We start from the raw sequence: 18,402 nt of genomic DNA on the forward strand, positions 1-18,402 counted from the left end.
CCACTCCCACCTAGCCAGGTGGAGCAGTATTGATTAACCAGAGGGCAGGACTGGCAGGAAGACAGAACAGTTACCTTATTCTGAGCTGTGTCCTCTGAGATTTTAAGTATCTCTGTGTTGAGTACTCATGCCTTCCTTCCTGGGAACCTTCCTACCTGGGATCTTGAATCGTAATGGATACAAGCTGTGCCTTTTATTTTGGGGCTCATAGGGTCTTTAAGGATGAATACAGGTGGGCAGCAGCTCAAGCAGTGTTTCCATGTGTGCTGACACACACTAAACATGGGTAAAATAGCATACATCCAGGCAGCAAAATTCTGAGGAATTTTCCAGCCATGTTTTGGGGATCTCCATCTTTATCCTAGTGAATCTTTATGTTAACTTCTAGTACCTGCCTCTCTATTTTTTGACCTTTTCTGCTCCTTGACATCTGCTACCTTTTTAAATATGTTAACGTCAAGAATAAATTTAAATAATAATAATAATAAAAGGGATGGGCCAATCAGCTCTGTGCATTTATCCCAATTGAGTGCCTTTACATGGAAGTATCCTGCCTCAGATGTATCTCTTGCACCTCTTAACCTGCAGATTCCTTTTTGTATCACTCCTATACTGTGTCTCTGGCCTTGCTTGTGACTTATACTTGAGGCCTCTTTTCTGTGTGATTGAAGTTGCTCAGAACATCATCTCTTGGCTGATCTTACTGTTATTGTTGTTTCCCTTTCTGATTCAGTTACTGCATAGTACTTGTACCCCAAATGACAAGAGCAAGGTAGAATAGAGCAAAGTTCCTTTGCAGGTTAGACCTTAAGCAGAGGAAGAGATGGCTTCAAAATGGTTCAGCCAAGGCTGCCTTTTGTTGCATGGTGTTGCTTATCCAAAACCTCCTTCAAAAGTAAAAAACAGCTGAAGATTTGCTGTTATACTTTGTTCTGAAATATGCAGAAATAAAATCGTCTGCTTTAACTGGGCATTCAACACTGACTTTAATTCCAAGTACCTATCATCATGTCTCCATCCTTCATTCTCAGGTGCCAGGTGCTTGTCTTTGTCCTTAAATTGGCGTGCTCTCATCATTTGCAAGGTTACAGATTCTCAGACAATCTAGCGATATCTTTCTGCATTATCATTAGGAATGGCCAAACTTTAAAAGTTACAGTAACAGGTTCTCAGGTATTCCTGCTCAGGTCCATATGGTGACTCTTTGGCATCCATGGAAAATGGTAGTATTTGTTTCCCCTCTCAAGCTGAGGATTGATTCTGCCCCTATATACCTCAGCAGAAAATACCATAGAGTACAAGCATATCAAGAGCCTCAGCCCATTTTGCTAGTTTGTACAGGTATCACCTGCCAGCATTAATGGAAACTTTCCTGCGCTGCTTTTGAGTGTTTATTGTAGGTAGAGATACACTATGTTCCATATTTGACTCCATCTTAAAACATAGGCCAGTTACTTAAAGGAATAAAAGAGAAGTAAGTCAAACTCTGCTCCACTATCTTAGTGACAAGGATACTCAGAGCCTCTGGTCCCTAGTTCTCCAACATGTCGCCAGCTTCCTCTAAGTTGAACAGTGTCATCTTAGCTTGTTACAGTCATATCCTTTTATACAGACTGTTTACTGTTACATAACTATTTTCCTCACTTTCTGATGAAGCACTAAAAATATCAAACTGACAATTAAGTCACATTATTCCACAGTAACTTACAAGGCTTCTTCAGACAGACAATCAGAGATACACTGCCGCTGTCAGCTAGGAAGGATGGAAAATCCTGAAAGGTGCTGAAAATTTTTTTACTTCCTTCAGCCAGTTTGGAGGAGCTTTGTACCTTCTACCAGGAAAGCAGTAACCTGCAGAATAAGGCTCCTGTTGCTGGAAAAGATGATTTGCAAAACGGGTAGCAGAAAAGGGGGTGGTACAGATAAAAGCACTGCTGGAAAGGAGAGATTTGCCCAGCAACACAAAATCAAAATCTCTGCCTGGGCTGTATGAAACGTTCCCATGGGCAGTGCTCCCTTATTTGGCATTCAAGCCAACATTTGCCTGTATATGTGATCTGAAAACACAAGCAAACGTGAAAGAGGAGGAGAAAAACAATGAAAACTGTCCCTACCAAACCAGCGAGTTAACCCAAAAGAATATTGCATGATCAGGTATAGCTTGGCTTTTTAATTCATCTCATTTGCCTATATCACCAAATAGTCGGAGCATCCAAAATAGAGTTTATTTAGGTAATACAGTGACAGTTTTGTTAGTACAGTGTCCTTGGAGAGTAGAAGCACAGTGATTTGGCACTAGAGGTGAATTTTGCCATTGGCAGAGAAAGTCCATCAGTTTCAGCTTTGGTAGCATAGTTAAAGGGAGCAATGTAAGATAGGCTTGACATGTGGAGCATATCGCAGAGATTTGAGTCTGAAGGGTTATACCGCCCTTGCACCAAAGGATTCCTGATAACGTTGCCTTAATTTAATTTTTAATTCTGCTTCTTACACGTAAGGGTAGCTGCTGCCTTGAGTGTTTTTTAGAATTGCTTTCAGTATTGGAAATGGCCCCAGGAGTTAATCAAGAGGTGTCAGGAAGAGTGTTTGCAGCAACTACACTCTTCCAGGGAGGACTGGGGCTCAGCTCAGCTGAGCTTGGCTTCAAAGGATGCATCCGATGGGTGCTGCAGCTTTGCTGAGGTGGGTGAAGGGTAGAGCAAGCTAACCAGCCTTACTAATCTGCTTTCCTAATCAGCAAGCATAGGCATTTAGGGTTGTCAAGAGCTGATTGCACTGTCCCAGCCCATTTGCTTAGTAAGAACAATGTAATCATCCAGAACTATGAGTAGGGGAATGGGAGTATATGAATAGAGAACTTTGCTTTACCACTGGGATGTTGTGGATTTAGTTAGACTGATGCACTAGAAGCTGGCTGCTCCCTATGCAGTCATTGCTGGATCTGGGCTAAGGAACTGAATCTAGCCTTGTACCCAACTTGGCTGTGGTGATGCAAGAACATTTTAACAATATCTATACCTCGCCTGCCTGGATTCTGGGATGTCTAGCACTGAGGAAACAACAGGTCAAATTTACATGTGGTGTTAGTGGATGCAGCTCACATTGTTGAATTCAATGGGAGCTGTACCTACTTCTGCCATGGCCAGCTTTGATCCTGGACATTCTAAGGAACGAGCCCAGCCTCTTGTGCATTACTTTCACACTCCTTTTTGCCCTTTCTGCCATTTTGTTGCTCCTGTGTTAGCCAAGACCTAGTTTACTAGGGCTCTTGATTGAAGACTTATTACAGCTTATTTCTGTCTGCCTTTCTTTAAAGCCAGCTGAAAATACCCAATGCTCTTCCTCTATGGTAAGACCGAAAATACAGACCACCCTCCCAGCTTCTGTGACACTCTTTCTAACACACTCCTTTATTCTCTTTCCCCTGATCACAAGTTCTCTCTCCAAGCCCAGCCTAGTTATTTGTGCATGAAGCTGCCATGTTGTGTATTGGTGTGAGTCTGGTGTTCACATGAGCTGTGAATATGCTGCACATGTGTATTTCTTGTGCATCCTGAGCTTTCCTTTGGTCAAGTTAACTGTCGTTCTGCCTTCTAATGAATCACTAAGAGAGAACATGACCTGTTCAGATTTCTTGTTAGCAATGAACTACGTCACTACCAACATGATGACTTTGAAATGAGATTTCATGTCCAATTTTACAGACTGGAAAGGAGTGAGATTCTGATGCTCCGCTTCAGTGAGGTGTTGTTTCTGTAATATATGAGTTTATAGTATGTACAAATAAGAGTAAACCATGCAGTGGTGCACATAAATTGTACTGATTTGGTGTACAAGGAAGTTCCTACATTGCACCAGCAGAGCTTCAGTGACTCCATTCTGTGATTGCCACTCTGGAGAACTTTCCTCCTCTGACAAAGATGTGCCTTCAAAAGTCTGGATGGCTCCTAGGAAAGAGTAAGCAAGTCTACTACTCAGGTACTGCACGTTAATGTGCAGCCACCTTGTTTCAAAATGACCATAATCTCCTGAGGCATCACTGATTAATTTTGGCTGAGTGCTTCAATGTCACTGAGTTACAGAGATCTGTGTCAGGGACGAATTTCACAGAATCACAAAATTGCAGGGTTGGAAGGGACTCAAGCAATCATCGAGTCCAACCCCCCTGCTAAAGCAGTACCCTACAATAGGTTGCCAGGTAAAGGTCCAGATGGGTCTGGAATATCTCCATAGAAGGAGACTCCACAACCTCTCTGGGCAACCTGTTCCAGTGCTCTGTCACCCTCCCTTGCCATAAAATTCTTCTGTGTTTATTCCACTTTTTAGACCTTCTCTACCTTGGGACCTAAGGAGGGCAGGGACAGTTTTCTGCTTTCATCCCCTGTCTCCTCTCAACAAGACAAAGCAGTATCTGTCTAGATCCATGTCCTATCATGCTGCCATCCAAAGAGCTAAGCCCAGAAAGAGCAGCAGCTGCAGTTAGGTTGAGAAAACCTTTCTTTTTTTTGTCACAACCACAGCAGTAGTAGTGTCCACACTACTTTGAAATTTAAACCTCAACTCTTTTTAGGTAGTACTGGAATTTAGCTCCTTAGGGAAAGTGAAAAGGATGCCATAGGGCTTCTGTAGGACTGTGGGATGTACACAACCCTACAGCTAGCCCTCTGGGACTGTAGTTCTGAAGTCATTCAATGCCAAGATTTTTGATTTCTTGGCAGCTATATTCCCTCCTTCACCTCAGAGCCATTCCCTCCAATTCACTGAAGCCTCCAGGCTGTTGCTCAAGTCAGAACACAGGGATGGTGAGATTTAGGGAGCACTCAGCCATTTCCATGGCACAGCCTATTCTCCCCCATCTTTTTCACCATGCTACTGCGTGGGCAGCCAGCATCAGCCTTTGCTGCAGACTGGAGGAGGCTGCCCAAAATACCCACTGGTGATTCACATGGATAGACAGACAGACTGCAGCTGTACTGCAGTCCTGAGGCACTGCAGGCACACAGCAGCAGACAGGGCTGAGAGGCAGCCAGGCGGATGAAGCCAAACACAAACCAGCACGTCCCAGGTGGGAAACAGGAGATGCTCACAGCATCTTCATCTGCACATCTGGAGTTTTAATCCCAGAAATGCATATACGAGAGGTTTCTGTGCCTCAGGTTTTATCAGAAATAGAGACAGATGCAGCTTTTGCTGCCCTGTGACAGGAAATCTCAAGGGTCTGTTCTCTCTTGGTTTACACAGTGGTGAGTAGTTAACAGCGAGGGTGATCTGCACTGTTTCTTCCTCCACAATGTTGCTCTTTTGGTGTTTAGACTCCAACTTTGCAGGTTAGGTGTGGACAGAACAGGGGTCTCTGAGCCCTTCATTGCAAGCCAGGTGGCAGGGTGACAGTGTTATCACCGTATGTGACAGAAGGTTGCATTCCCACAGTGCTTCTAGTGGAAAGCAGGAGCTCTGCAGTCTGCGTGCAGTATTTTAGGGAGTTAATGAGCTGGGAAACATTGCATTGCTGTGCCTTGAGCTAGGCAGCAGGGCCTCTGCAGGTGAGCCTGCTGGCATCAGGGCAGTCAGAAGGAGATTGCCTTCTTATGTGTGAAGTCTTAGGAATGTCAGAGTCGGTTACAGGCCCAGGGGAAAATGCTTAGGGACAAAGCAGATGCTGTGAGAAAAAAAAAAAAAAGGCTATTTAAAAACACTGCACGCTTGAACAGTAGCAGAGAAGCCAAAATAAAACATTAAAAAAAAGAAAAAAGAAAAGAAAGAAAGCAAAAAGGCGGATCGCAGACTGTGGGAAGTACAACAGGGTCATGAGAAATGCACAAGGCCCAAATGCAGAGCAGTGAGTGCAGCTCAGCCCCAGCAGCATGGCCGCAGCAGGGTCACCATTGGTACGCATAGTGCCAGCATCCCGTTCTGGACCTCAGAGCAGACCTGGGACCTGCTGTTTTCCCAGCAGAGCAAGTGGCACGTGGTCAGTGCCTACAGCACTCCATAGAGCTGCTGACTGAGGGGCTCACCGGGATCAACCGTCTGAGACAGGTCCATAGAGGAAGTATCTCTCTTCTCCAGTAAAATAGCACAGGGGAATTGCATTCTGGCATTGTTAGAGGGAATGTAATGAGGGGAGCATCGTCAGTCCCTGATCCCTAAAGTCCAGGCGAGCTGAAAGGAGAGGCTGATGGCCTAGGAAGCCTTGTAGATAGCCTCATCGCCATGGGAGAGAAGGCCCACCCGTGGTGTGCCGGGGCACTGCAAGCCCAGGGAGCATTACCAGGATAAGGAACAGTGCAGTGAGCTCTCAGCATAGCGTGCTCTGTGGCCCAGGGCCCTTGTTTCTCTCGTGCTGTTGTAACTCCTGCCTCTGTGACAATGGCTTCCAGAACGCAGAGGAAAACTCTCGCATCTCAATCACCTTCTTCCGACTCTTCCGCGTGATGCGTCTTGTGAAGCTCCTGAGCCGAGGGGAGGGCATCCGGACACTGCTTTGGACCTTCATCAAGTCCTTCCAGGTATCCCTTCTCTTGTTTCTATAGGTCATAGCCCTTCTGTTTTTTTCCCCTTGGCTGCCCCACGGGATGAGTTTCATCCCCACTGCCTAAGCCAAAGAATGCTCAGCAGAGCAGCACTCACAGGCAGCATGCAGCACAAAGGAGCCTCAGGCAAATGGAGATCACAGTGGATGGCTGCCTGGGTATGAGTTTCATCTTTAAAGCATGAGTAATTGCTTGAGACCCTCCTGAACTGCCTTGATGGTTCTCTTCAACTCAATTACTGTCTGTAACCGTTCAATCTTTTTTTTTTTTTTTTTTTTTCTCCCCAATTTTGGCTGTATTTTATAACTTGTTTTAAGTGGAACTCACAGGGGAAGCCAAGGGTCTCAATTAAATTTCCCTTGAGCCTTGTTTTGAGAATTCCAGTGAATATTAGGGGTGTGGACCCCATGCTTTCATCCAGAAAGAATTTCACCTTTTCAGCCCTAAACCTTTGGCCTTGGTAACAGTGACAAGTTATTGGATCACTGCTGCTTTCACCCTGCAGACAGGTGCATTTCAGTGGTAGGTGAAGTACCAGAGGAGAGAGTGGAGGCAAAGGAGACCAGACAGGTTAAGAATCGTCACTCCTGGTGGTGAAACAAACACCAAGAGAGTTTTCTAGCTTATTGCTAGAAAAATAGCTTCCAACACAGATGCTAATCTAGCATAGAAAAACATTTATCAGAGATGAAACAAGTTCCTGCCTTTTGTGAGTGCTTGATATGGATGTGGTGGGCCAGCACAACCTGGCTGATAGTTGGGGCAAAGCTGGAGAAAGCATCAGGTTATTACTTGAGCTATTCCAGTGGGAGCCATTTTGTCTGCATGCAAAGGAATGAGGTTCCCTTGGCACCACTCAGTGTCCCTGATGGATTGGAACAGTCACACTTCTGCAGTTCCTGGTCCCCTGCCCCTTGCCTCCATGCTTCTCTGGCCTCCTTTGTAATAGTTTGCTCTTACCCTGAGCTCAGTGTGCCAGGGATCTCGGCTGGAGAGGATGACGTGGATGGGAAAGGGAGTGCCTGGTGCTTCAGTGACCTTCAGACCTCTGTGACTGGAGAGTCACTTTTAGACAGGGTTGAAGGGTGATGGGAGAAAGTATCAGGGGAGGTATCTTCCATAGTAGGGGGGAAAAAAAAAAAAACACTGAGCAAGTTTCTTTCTCCTTTAAGGCCCTTAGCTGTTTATAACATACTATTCTCTGCTTGGAGCTCCTCCTCTTGCAACTACTTTATAGCTAAGAATAGGCCCTGTGCTGAGCTCCCAGCTCAGCCACTCCCACCGCCACAATCTGGGATCCCTGCAGATTTTGTCTGGCACAAGCTCTTCCCCGTGTCCCCACATGCTTCCAGGAAGCGTTGTTGTTCACACGGGGCAGCCTCAAAAGCAGCGAACTCATGTAAGAGTTCAGATCCCATCATGACCATGGTGCGCACTGGGCATATGATGCCTTATATATAGCCTAGGATGCTGGTCAGAGGAGAGCCTGGTGGGAAAATGCTCGGCGGGGTTTCCGCCGGCAGAGATAGCAGCAGAGAGAAGGCTGGTGGGTGGGAGGAGTAGGAAGCGAGAGGGGTGCTGAGGGCAAGGCGAGGCCATGGGAAGCAGAAGGACAAAGTGGTAAATGCAGGGAAAGACAGAGCTGGAGGAGGACAGAGCTAGGGGAGGGGAATATGGGAGATGGGGAATTCCCATGGGGAGTAATGGGCAGAGATGAGTGGGAAGGTGCGTCAGTGGGCTGAGCGGAAAAACTTGGAAAAAGGTTAAGGGCCAGGTGGGAAGATGTCCTTCCAAACCCCATGTGAAAGATGGAACTGATAAGGTTACGCCCATGTAGTCCTATCTGGACACTCTCCTGGGAGTTCTTCTGAGGTCTTATTTGAATCAAATCCCAACCGAATAATCCCAAAGTGTGGGGAGCCCCATTCTGAGCCAGTGTATCTCCAATAGCACTGTGGGGTAACCGCACAGATTTGTCTGACACCATCAAGAGGTATCTGTCTCTGAGCCTCAAGATGATGGTTACAGACATTTTTCAAAGGTTTAACTTACAGCTGTTTTAATATTCAGATCTCTTTGAGATTACTTTTGCAGGTCTTCATCAAATCCCTATGGTGGTCAGTTTTTCCTGTAGGACTGAGTCCTACTGAATTGAAGCATAAACTTGAAATGTATAAATAATTTCATGTTAAAAAATAAAAAGAAGAATGTTGTAGATCCATAAAATGAAGTGTTCAAAATCCTGACCAGGAGCTGTACTGACATTTTAGGATAAATACATCTGCCTGTTGCCTTTGAAGTAAGGTCTGGAAATCTCTGGCCTGAGTACTACATATTTCAAAAGTAACAGGGTAGAAAATGCCTTCTCAAAGACCCAAGACTGTGAGGGCCTGAGCTGTGTCCTGATTCCTGCTAGCATGAAGGAAACCAAGAGCACTCAACACTTTGCTGATTGCATAGGCCTCTTCCTTATGAGGCAGCTCTGTGTATCAGGTCTCTGCATTTCCTCTTGAGCAGCAGATCAGTGACACTTAGGGCATGGCAGATACCATCACAGACACCTAACACTGAGCCAGGAACAAAGTTCTGGCTGCTTTAGGTACTTAGGATGGGATCGGCCATTGGAGGAGAGACCTTGAAGTTGAGTCTGGGCAGCTGTTGCATTTTTTAGTTCACCAGACTGGGTCCTGAAAATAAATAAGTAAGTAAGTAAGTAAATAAATAAATAAATAAAAACAGTTAGAGGACATTGCCATTCGGGACAAAAGGATAGCAGTTACAGTAGTTTTCTCCTGCCTGTAGAAAGCTGTGTGGGCTATTTGTGCCCTGACTTCCCCCAAGGGAAGCCAAGGGCAGGACTGGTTCAAATGGGACAGAGATGCAGCGTCCCCGAGAAGGAGCGGAGTCGGAGCCCTGCTGGGCTGGGAGGGAACAAGGGTGGCAAGTGTGGGCCTGTGTCGGCATCTAGTGGCCACCTGGCGAGTTACAGCCTCTGCCAGGTTTTCCCAAGCCAGTGGTGCAGAGCGCTTCCAGGATGACAGGCGCGGTGGAGACACGTCTCTTTTTTTCTCATTTCTAGGCTCTCCCCTATGTGGCTCTTCTAATAGTGATGTTGTTCTTCATCTACGCCGTGATCGGGATGCAGGTAAGACATGCTTATGAGCTCAACTGCATCTTTCTCCTCCTCTTAGAGTTTTGACTGCAAGGTTACTAGGTCAACATGTAGTTGTAGAGGCTTACATGAATGTTTTCCCCAAGCAAGTAAAGAAGGCAGCTAACCTTGATTGGAAAGTATTGTCTGCATGTGCACTTCCAAAAGAAGTAAGTACAACCCACTCCAGCAAAATCAAAAAAATGACCTATTTAATGACAAAACACAGTATAAAAAATCAATAAAAGGAATGTGCTAACCCTCCATACTCCCAAAGGAATACCCAGAAGCTCTGGCAAAGGTGAATTACTGCCTTGCTCATTGGCTCAAAAGAGTTGTTTCAGTGGGCTCGTGGCCATGCTGCACTGAGTAAACCCCATTTTTCTCTCCCATCACTTTCATGCTGGCCTAACTCTACTGGCTCATAAAGAGCAGCTTTTGATTTACACCCTTGAAGGCAAATATGGGATCAGAACCAGTGTACCGACTCTGTGTTTGTGCCAGTTCTTCAGGAAGCTGCATTAATACAATATCCTATTCAGCTTGCAAAATGAACTTGGAACCAGCTTGAGCATTCATCTGTGCAAGGAACTGATGTTGCATACAGACCATTGAAGACAGCATGTGATAGAGGCACGGTCTGTGACAGTCCCAGCCTCATTTGCTGTGCTTCTTTTCAAACTAAGCTTCACTTTCCACTTCTGTGTTAATCAAAGATCTCAGACAAGTCGGCCATCTGGGACCAGAGACCATAGCATAAAAAGGCAAGGCGTAATTATTTCCAGAGGTCTTTAACTATGACAGGCTTCTTGGTTTCACAATGCAGACAGAATTTGTAACAAAATTCATCTCACCTTTCTGACCTTATTTTAATTTGTTTCCTGCTACTATAATCACATCTTTTCATAGGCTCCATCCACCCTCCCCCAGTATGAAAAATAAAACCAATCCCATCTTGAATTATCATAGGTTATCTTAATTGCCCCCAGTAATTACAGCTGTCATTTAATATACTGGGCTCATACTTTAAATGTGCCAGTTTTGCCTTTAATGCCTAACTAGCTCAAATGGACAAGATCTTTACAGGATTACCTGTGCTAAACAGAAAATCACTTGAGAGTATTATACTATGTTATGTAGCTACATAAAGCATTAGAAATGGCTTCCCTGCACCTATCCAGATGGGGCTTATGATGATCGTGGCACTGCCAGGGCTAGATGGATTATTCTATAATTGTATTCCCTCTTTTGTCAGCTAGTTCTAAGTTGTCTGTTTAATCACTGGCAAACATTCATGCCTCTATTTTAATCATTTCAGCAGCCCGAAGATCATACATTTCTCTTTCATGTTGATCTAGATTACTGGATTGCTTTCTGTCCTCCTATCTTTCAATAGAAAAGAAAGTTCCTCTCTTTTCCCTCTATGCTTTTAGCCTGCTGACCTGCTACCATCATTTTTTGTCATAATGACATTTCAGACATTTCATGTGCTGTTCTCTTGGACCTTCTGACAGGTAGAGTTCTCTCACACTCAGGGACACGGAGTAGGGAGAATCCTTCCCCACTGCATTGAGCAGCTTCCCTAAAGCCTACAGGCACCAAATCTGAAGAAAATGTAAGAATTCCTCACCTAAACAAGACCTACCACGTTATCTCAGCTACTCACCTGACTAGGAGCGTAACAACATTCAAGCCTTGCTATCTGATGTGGACAAGTGGAAAAATACAAATTGATGCTGACAGAGGCAGCCACTGCTATAATGGCATGGGAGGCACAGGCTGTGGGAGAGAAACCTCTACCTGCAGCTCTTCACAGTTGAGCCATGCAAAACTGCCATGGAAGCAGGTGCTGGTGCATCATGTGTGAGGGAAGCTGCTGGGAAGAGAGGAAAAATCAAGCTTCCAGCATGGGTGGTTCCTTTGCCTACGCTTGCCTGAAACAAAAAATATGGGCTGCTTCAGCTCAAGCTGCCTCTGAGCATTTAAGCTGTTCTTCTGCTCCTACTCTGCACAGCTGGGGCTGTCACTGCCACCCACAGCATGGGGACAGCCGGGGCTGTCCCCAGGCCTGCACATCCACCAGGATCCCCTGCGGAAAGGCTGCCATGAGCAGGCCCTCCTCCTCTCTGGCATGGTCCTTCTGTCATTGTCCCTGCATGTCTCAGGGTGTTAATTATCAGTGACATGTGCTTGAAAAGGAGCTCCGTGTTCTCTCAGGGCTGGTCTGTTCCTGCTGCTCATCTTGGCTATGAGATTGCAGCTCTCAGCCCTTGAGGCCTCCGCCATGCTGCTATTAATGGGCAATAGTCCTGGCCGACAGTGCTGTGCAGACCTTGTTGCCAAGCAGGTTTTGTCAGGTTCTTGGTCCCAGTGCCCACAGGTACAAAAGTGTCAGACTTTCTCAAAGAAGCCTAGAATTGTCCTACACCAGGGACTTGGTATCTGGCAGTGGGCTCCTAAAAGCTGCACCAAGGGTTGCAGGCTTCATGCTACGGCTGAACGAATGAACTGGTACAGTGACGGCTGGCTGGGCATGGGAGGAAGCTGTCAGCCATCCTTTATGGCTTTAAGGAAAGGGCTGTCAGATCAATTACAATTTGGAGCAGCTCAGGTGCAGTGCATGGAGAGCCCCAAGGAGTTTGAAATAGCAAGCAGAGTTTTTCTTCTGCATTGACTTAAATCGTTACCATCATGACTTTGTACCTGAGAGCAAGTTCCCTGCAAGGGCTGTAATTCTTCAGTTGCCTTCTCTGCAAAAGAAAGTGCATTACTGCTGCAGACCACCTAAAACAGCACACAAGACACTGATCTGCTTTATTTCTGTCTCAAAGAGCCACTGCTTTCATTTACATCATGAGGCTTTTAAGCTAGATCTTCCCTGATATACACCTCTCATGTGTACTTCTGTTAGGCTCTTCCACTGCTCCTTTCCCTTTTTCTCTGGAAAAATCCAGTCATCATCTTCACACTGCTGCATTCTGAAGGGTCCTGAGATACCTCCTGGTGACAAGCATGGTTACCAGGAGGGCAGGCATTTAGATAATTTCCAGATTCAACATACTTTACACTATTTGGGGAAGATGCAAAGCACTTCACAGACTTGGAACTTCAAGGAACTTCCCATATGAGTGCTAGTTTATAGAAGGCCACATATCACCTATTCACAGTATATAAAATAAGAAAGTATATCTTGTTTAATATGAGTGCTATTCTGGTAATTAAGTACAAGCAAAAGAAGCAACAGTAAATATGAAAGACCAGTGAAAATGTTTGAGAGAAGGGCAGATTCTGTTAAATGTCAGCTCTCCAGAGTCAGGGGGAAGCCAAGAGCTGCAAGTAACAGGAGGTTTGGGGATTTTACAATGCTAACCTTAAAAGACCTCTGCTTTCTGCCAGGTATTTGGTAAAATTGCTCTGAATGATACCACAGAAATCAACCGCAACAACAACTTCCAGACCTTCCCCCAAGCGGTGCTGCTGCTTTTCAGGTGGGTGTCTGACAGCTCTGGATTGTGTCAGTCCGGGAGTGTGATTTCTCTGCTCTTGGGCACAGTTTATCTCCTTCCAACACGTCATGCTCACAAGGTGAGTAGAAACATGTTGTCCCTTGGTGGGAGAACCTAGGAGCTGTGCCAGATGAAATGACCGCTCTGCTAAGCCTCGTGCCCTGCCATCTGTCACTGGTCAGCACTCAGTGCCCAGGGAGGGAAGCAGCTCCTCCTGCTCAAACGAATGGCAGACAGATGTTCAGTTCTCTCACACCGTGATACTCATCACAAACTCCTCCTTCTTTCAAATAAGCCAATATGACTCCAGCTTGTTCTAGCAGGCAAAGGGGGACGAAGCCCCAGGCATGCTTTGGCATGGTCATGCCTACCTCTGTTTGCACATCATCTGCTCCAGCTGTGGCCAGGTGTCCTAGGCCCAGGGAGGGGTGCTGAAGGTGGGGAGAGGAGGATGGGGAGTTGGTCTAAATGCAACTCTGTCTTTGTTTTCATGGAAGTTTTTCATGTAATACATAGCCGTTGTCACATACATCTCAGCAGAATGTAAAATCCCAGACACTGGCCTCACCTGCTTGTAGTTGACTTTGGGAGAGCAGGAGAAGGTTGGTAATTTGCAGCTCCCTCCCATATCAAGGGTCACTGCTGTCTTCCCTTACTCTTTGCTGTACCTAGGTGTGCCACCGGTGAGGCCTGGCAGGAAATCATGCTGGCGTGTCTCCCGGACAAGAAGTGCGACCCAGAGTCAGAGCCGGCCAACTCCACTGAAGCTGACCACTCCTGTGGCAGCAGCTTCGCTGTCTTCTACTTCATAAGCTTCTACATGCTCTGTGCCTTCCTGGTGAGTTGGCCAAAGCACTTGTAAATTGCCCCAGTCAAACTGACCTCTGCCTCCCCGAGCCTCAGTGCTGCACAGAAGAAGGATGGCTTCAAAGATAGGAAAATTCCTTGTGGGGTCTTTCCCAGTAGCACTCTTGCCATGACAATTCCTCCTTGGGGTCTGCAGGTCCCACCTCTCCCTGCAGCCTGGGGGATGCTCTGCTCCCACCCCAGCTCTCTGTGCACAGCAAAGGAGCCCTCTTCCCTCTACCCGTGTATGAGAAAACCAAATTAGCATGTTGTGGGCTGTGCTGAGGCTAGCAACGCCTCAGCCACACTTCCCACCTTCCCTCCTACCTTCCTTCTGGCTGCCGAGCAGGTTTTTTCTCCCCTGGCAGCAGCAATGACTGTGAGAATACACATACCCCACTTGCATCTGCTCCGTGTTGACAATATGGCATTGCTCAGAGTGACAGCACATGTTCTGCAGCGCGCATCAGTGAGCAAAACTCTCCCAGTGAACAGCGGCAAGATTTTTAAAATGTTGGTCTGAGGCCAAGAGAAAGGAATTTTATCTCAGCCTCACAACCCATAGAGGGTAAATTCTAAGTTCTCTACCAATACCCCATTCTAGTGGGCAAAGACACAGGTAAACAAAAAGCCCTCACTGCATGCCTACAGCACACTTGGGCCTCATCCGTCTGGTTGCTGAATGCTGACCAGCTGAGGACGTCCTATCTTGGGGATCTTCCTGTTTAAAATGTGGGGTTTACATGCAGGAACAGAGAGAAACCACCCCAAATGACCTCCTAGATTTACAAGTCCAAACTTGGACTTTGAATTGAGAATGTGGAAAAGTCTACTGTTATCCATCTCATACACCAAGTCATCTTTGTCCTTGTTTGCAGATCATCAATCTTTTTGTAGCTGTTATAATGGATAACTTCGATTACCTGACACGGGACTGGTCCATTTTAGGACCGCACCACCTAGATGAGTTTAAAAGGATCTGGGCAGAGTATGACCCTGAAGCCAAGTAAGTAATCCAGCCTGGATAGCAGAGCTCTTCAGGAGAACAGGCCCGTTGTTTCCTGTTCTCCAGACCCAGTGCAGTAAGTGCAACATCCCTTCCTCAGGAACCTTTTTTTTCTGCAAGAATCTTAAAACAGATCCCTCCTTAAGGTATTGCTGGTAAATCCACAGGCCAGCAATGCAGTGATGCGCACAAAAATCTATGCATCTGAGCTGTACCATCACCTGGCAGGACATTGCTTTGCTTTCAGTCAAGGGGAGAAACAGACTGCTGAGTGAGAGGATACTAGAAAACTTAAGAGAAGGTTTGAGAGTTGTTTTACTGTTGTATGTGTTTGGGATATTGAATCCAAGCTATGGCCCTTCTATTTGACTTTCTACTCACAGAAGAACTGCTGTGCTCAAATCTCCACTTTGTCATGTGTCATATAGGCCCATCAAAACTGGTAGCTCCACATGACTGCGTTACATGATCTGCAGGGTTGTATCAGCAGACTTGCAGGGATTTAAGGTTACACATGAACAACTCACACGAGAGCTTAACTGACATTCAGTATTACATGCTCTGCTTGACACATGCTTAGGCTTAAAGTGCATTTAGATCCCCGCTGCATAACAATGTAGTTGACAATTGTAATTGCAAAGTCCCTTCCATAATGCAAAATCCATGGAAAGAGATCTTAGCATGAATGAAAAGCAGATCTCTTCAGTTCTGGATGTGGAGACATAGTGTCAAGATTAATCTGGGCTCAAGCTCTGCAATATGTGAGGCCATGTCACATTATCAGAGTGATACTTAAATTGAAACACCTCTTCCCATCCAGGGTAATTGTCCAAAGAGAATTTCAATATTGTTAGGGAGCAAGCACAGCATTCTAATAAATATGCTGTTAGCTTACAAAACAGATGCTACTATTTGTGTTTGTTTGAAGGCAAGACTGCAGCAGCTGAAGCCATATAATAGTTAATCCCTCACCAAATAATATTCTGTTCATTGTTGTCTATAGGTGTGCTCTTTTTAACTCTTCTCCCTCAATGTCCCATGGTTGAACCTCCTCTCCTACATCCCTAAGAGAATTCTTCTTTTGAAATACCATTTACGAAACTTAAATCCAACTGGTGCTGTCTCAGTTGTGGCACTTAAGGACTTTGTTTTGCACTGGCCCCAGTGATAGCCCAAGGCATAAACAAGCATCAAAAGTCAGTGGCTCATGGTATGGGAGGGAAAGCTCAAGAAAGAAAGAGACCCTCTGCACCTTTGCAACTGCTGTAGCATTACAGCCAGGAGGCAAACAAGCAGTCATATATTTAGAGCAGGTCAGTGGTGTGGGGAGAGCACCAGACTATTTGTGCACTAGGGAACTGCAGCTTTCAAAACACTGAAGTCAATTCTTGCAAGTACTGATTTATATATCACTCACATCTGTGTGCTCTGTATTGATGGGAGTTTTGTGAGCATTGGGCAGATCCTGAGGAATGCACTGAATATAAGAGGCCTGAAATAATACCTTCAACTGTGCCCAGGTTACAGGGGGTGGCAGGCCTGGAAAGATCTTGGTGGTACTTCTGCCAGCATCTACATGGGGTTCAGCAGATCAACTGTGGTAAGGATGTGACCCTTAATATGCTTTCTTCCTTAGGGGACGGATCAAGCACTTGGACGTGGTGACATTGCTCCGGCGCATTCAGCCTCCACTGGGCTTTGGGAAGCTTTGCCCTCACCGAGTGGCTTGCAAAGTAAGGCACATGGCAGCTTGGAGAAGGCTGGGAGTCACATGCAGTTGTGGTATCAAACACACATATCAAGAGCAGATTTTCTGTCTCACTCGTTTCTTTGGTTGTGTGACTCCAGATTTGGAAAAGATTCTCTCTAGTGAATATTGACGTGTTTATACAAAGAGCAAGGCATATATACAGAAATACCATTGCATGAAAGTGGTGTTAGAGCTCAAACAAAATCAGCCCCTTAAAGCATGAAGAGCTCAAACCAAGTCCCTGGTGTTATCTCTTGTTCCAAGGCAAAAGTAAGGATGGAGGATCTGATCAAAGCTACATCTTGCCTCAGATATATGTCCTTGGTCTCTATGAAGTTCATCCTTTAGCTGGAACAGTATTCAGCACCCACTCTCTGTCCTATGTGTCCTTACAGTAATACCACAAAATGGCCATAGCCCTGTTTTAAAAAAGAGAAGGAAAATGATTCATCTTTCAGGTCCCATTAATTCCATTTGTTCCTGCCTGTCACCTATGTCAGTGAAGGCCTCTAACCTTCTGTTTACTTCCACTGGGTGTATATTTAGTGCAGATGAGCCTGTAAGAGTCTCATGGAGTATGAAAAATCAAGTTTGCTCAAATGCCTACTGGCCACTGGTAGAAAGTGATAGCCACATTGAAGAAAACAGAGTATCCAGCAGTTGGAGAGAGATCCCAGAGCAAACTCTCAACATAGCTGGGACAAAAGTTGTGTATGACACATACTCCTATGATTATGTAACCAAACCTACAGGCCATGGATGCTCAGTTGAGAGGGGTGGCAGGTCTGGAGGGTATAATAAATGTGTAAGAAAGAGCAATTCAGTCCATGACAAAGTATGATCATTCTCTTTCTCCTCCTTATTCCACAGCGCCTTGTCTCCATGAATATGCCACTGAACAGCGATGGAACTGTCATGTTCAATGCCACTCTCTTTGCACTGGTCAGAACTGCATTGAGGATCAAGACAGAAGGTAACAAGCTTGCTGAGTGCAAGGGTAGCTGAGTGATGTTCACACCAAAGTGTGCTAAGCTGGAATACAACAACATTTTATGTAAAATGAGCCCAGTTATGCACTACTGGGTAGAAAAAAATCAGTGTAACGATGTTTGAAGGAATAATGCCTTCTAAGAAGTGTTTCTATCTCAATATTATCTAGAAAGCTAGTGCTTCTTTTGACAGGAGTTAACATGATATTGCAGTGATAGTGCTGTTATAGGCCAGAGGTCAGATGGGAAGCAAACAAACTGTTAAGATATTTTCTTGGACCAGCTGGGGAAAGCAGGCAAAATTTGGGCTCAGCTTGTCCTCTTTGTTGCACTCTTATCACCTTTTATAATGAAAGATACTGGTCCTGAGTCAAAACCTGGCTTGATAAATTAATTAGATATTCTAAAAGAGCATGTGGTTCTCTCATTCACAGCTAGTCCTTGTCTCAGGAATAGCTATGTTACATTTCAGGCACAGAAGAGCACACAAAAAAAATCCTGTAGGATTAAAAAAAAATGATAGTGAGGCTTTGAATCTTGCGCTAAGCAAAACTTGGCTGTAGCCAAAGAGGCTCTCCTGAGGAAAAAGCAAACTGCAACCCCAATACAACATCTTGTGTC

General features: G+C 45.5%; 1 protein-coding gene across 21 annotated transcripts in view; it reads left to right on the forward strand.

The window, feature by feature from the left end:
• CACNA1C (calcium voltage-gated channel subunit alpha1 C) overlaps positions 1 to 18,402 on the forward strand; it is a 467,840-nt gene that overhangs the window by 435,439 nt on the left and 13,999 nt on the right. For 12 of the 21 annotated variants that reach the window (XM_090145280.1, XM_090145336.1, XM_090145289.1 and 9 more), the window contains 8 exons: positions 3,317 to 3,349; positions 6,381 to 6,509; positions 9,613 to 9,678; positions 13,081 to 13,172; positions 13,863 to 14,028; positions 14,915 to 15,042; positions 16,679 to 16,775; positions 17,663 to 17,765. In XM_090145280.1, coding sequence (XP_090001406.1) covers positions 3,317 to 3,349; positions 6,381 to 6,509; positions 9,613 to 9,678; positions 13,081 to 13,172; positions 13,863 to 14,028; positions 14,915 to 15,042; positions 16,679 to 16,775; positions 17,663 to 17,765 — 814 coding nt within the window. The remainder of the gene's footprint in view (positions 1 to 3,316; positions 3,350 to 6,380; positions 6,510 to 9,612; positions 9,679 to 13,080; positions 13,173 to 13,862; positions 14,029 to 14,914; positions 15,043 to 16,678; positions 16,776 to 17,662; positions 17,766 to 18,402) is intronic. The other 9 variants (XM_090145296.1, XM_090145311.1, XM_090145302.1 and 6 more) reach the window with 1 other exon arrangement.

This window comes from Phasianus colchicus, chromosome 1 (assembly GCF_987193195.1).
Source record: "Phasianus colchicus chromosome 1, bPhaCol1.hap1.1, whole genome shotgun sequence".
NCBI lineage: Eukaryota > Metazoa > Chordata > Aves > Galliformes > Phasianidae > Phasianus > Phasianus colchicus.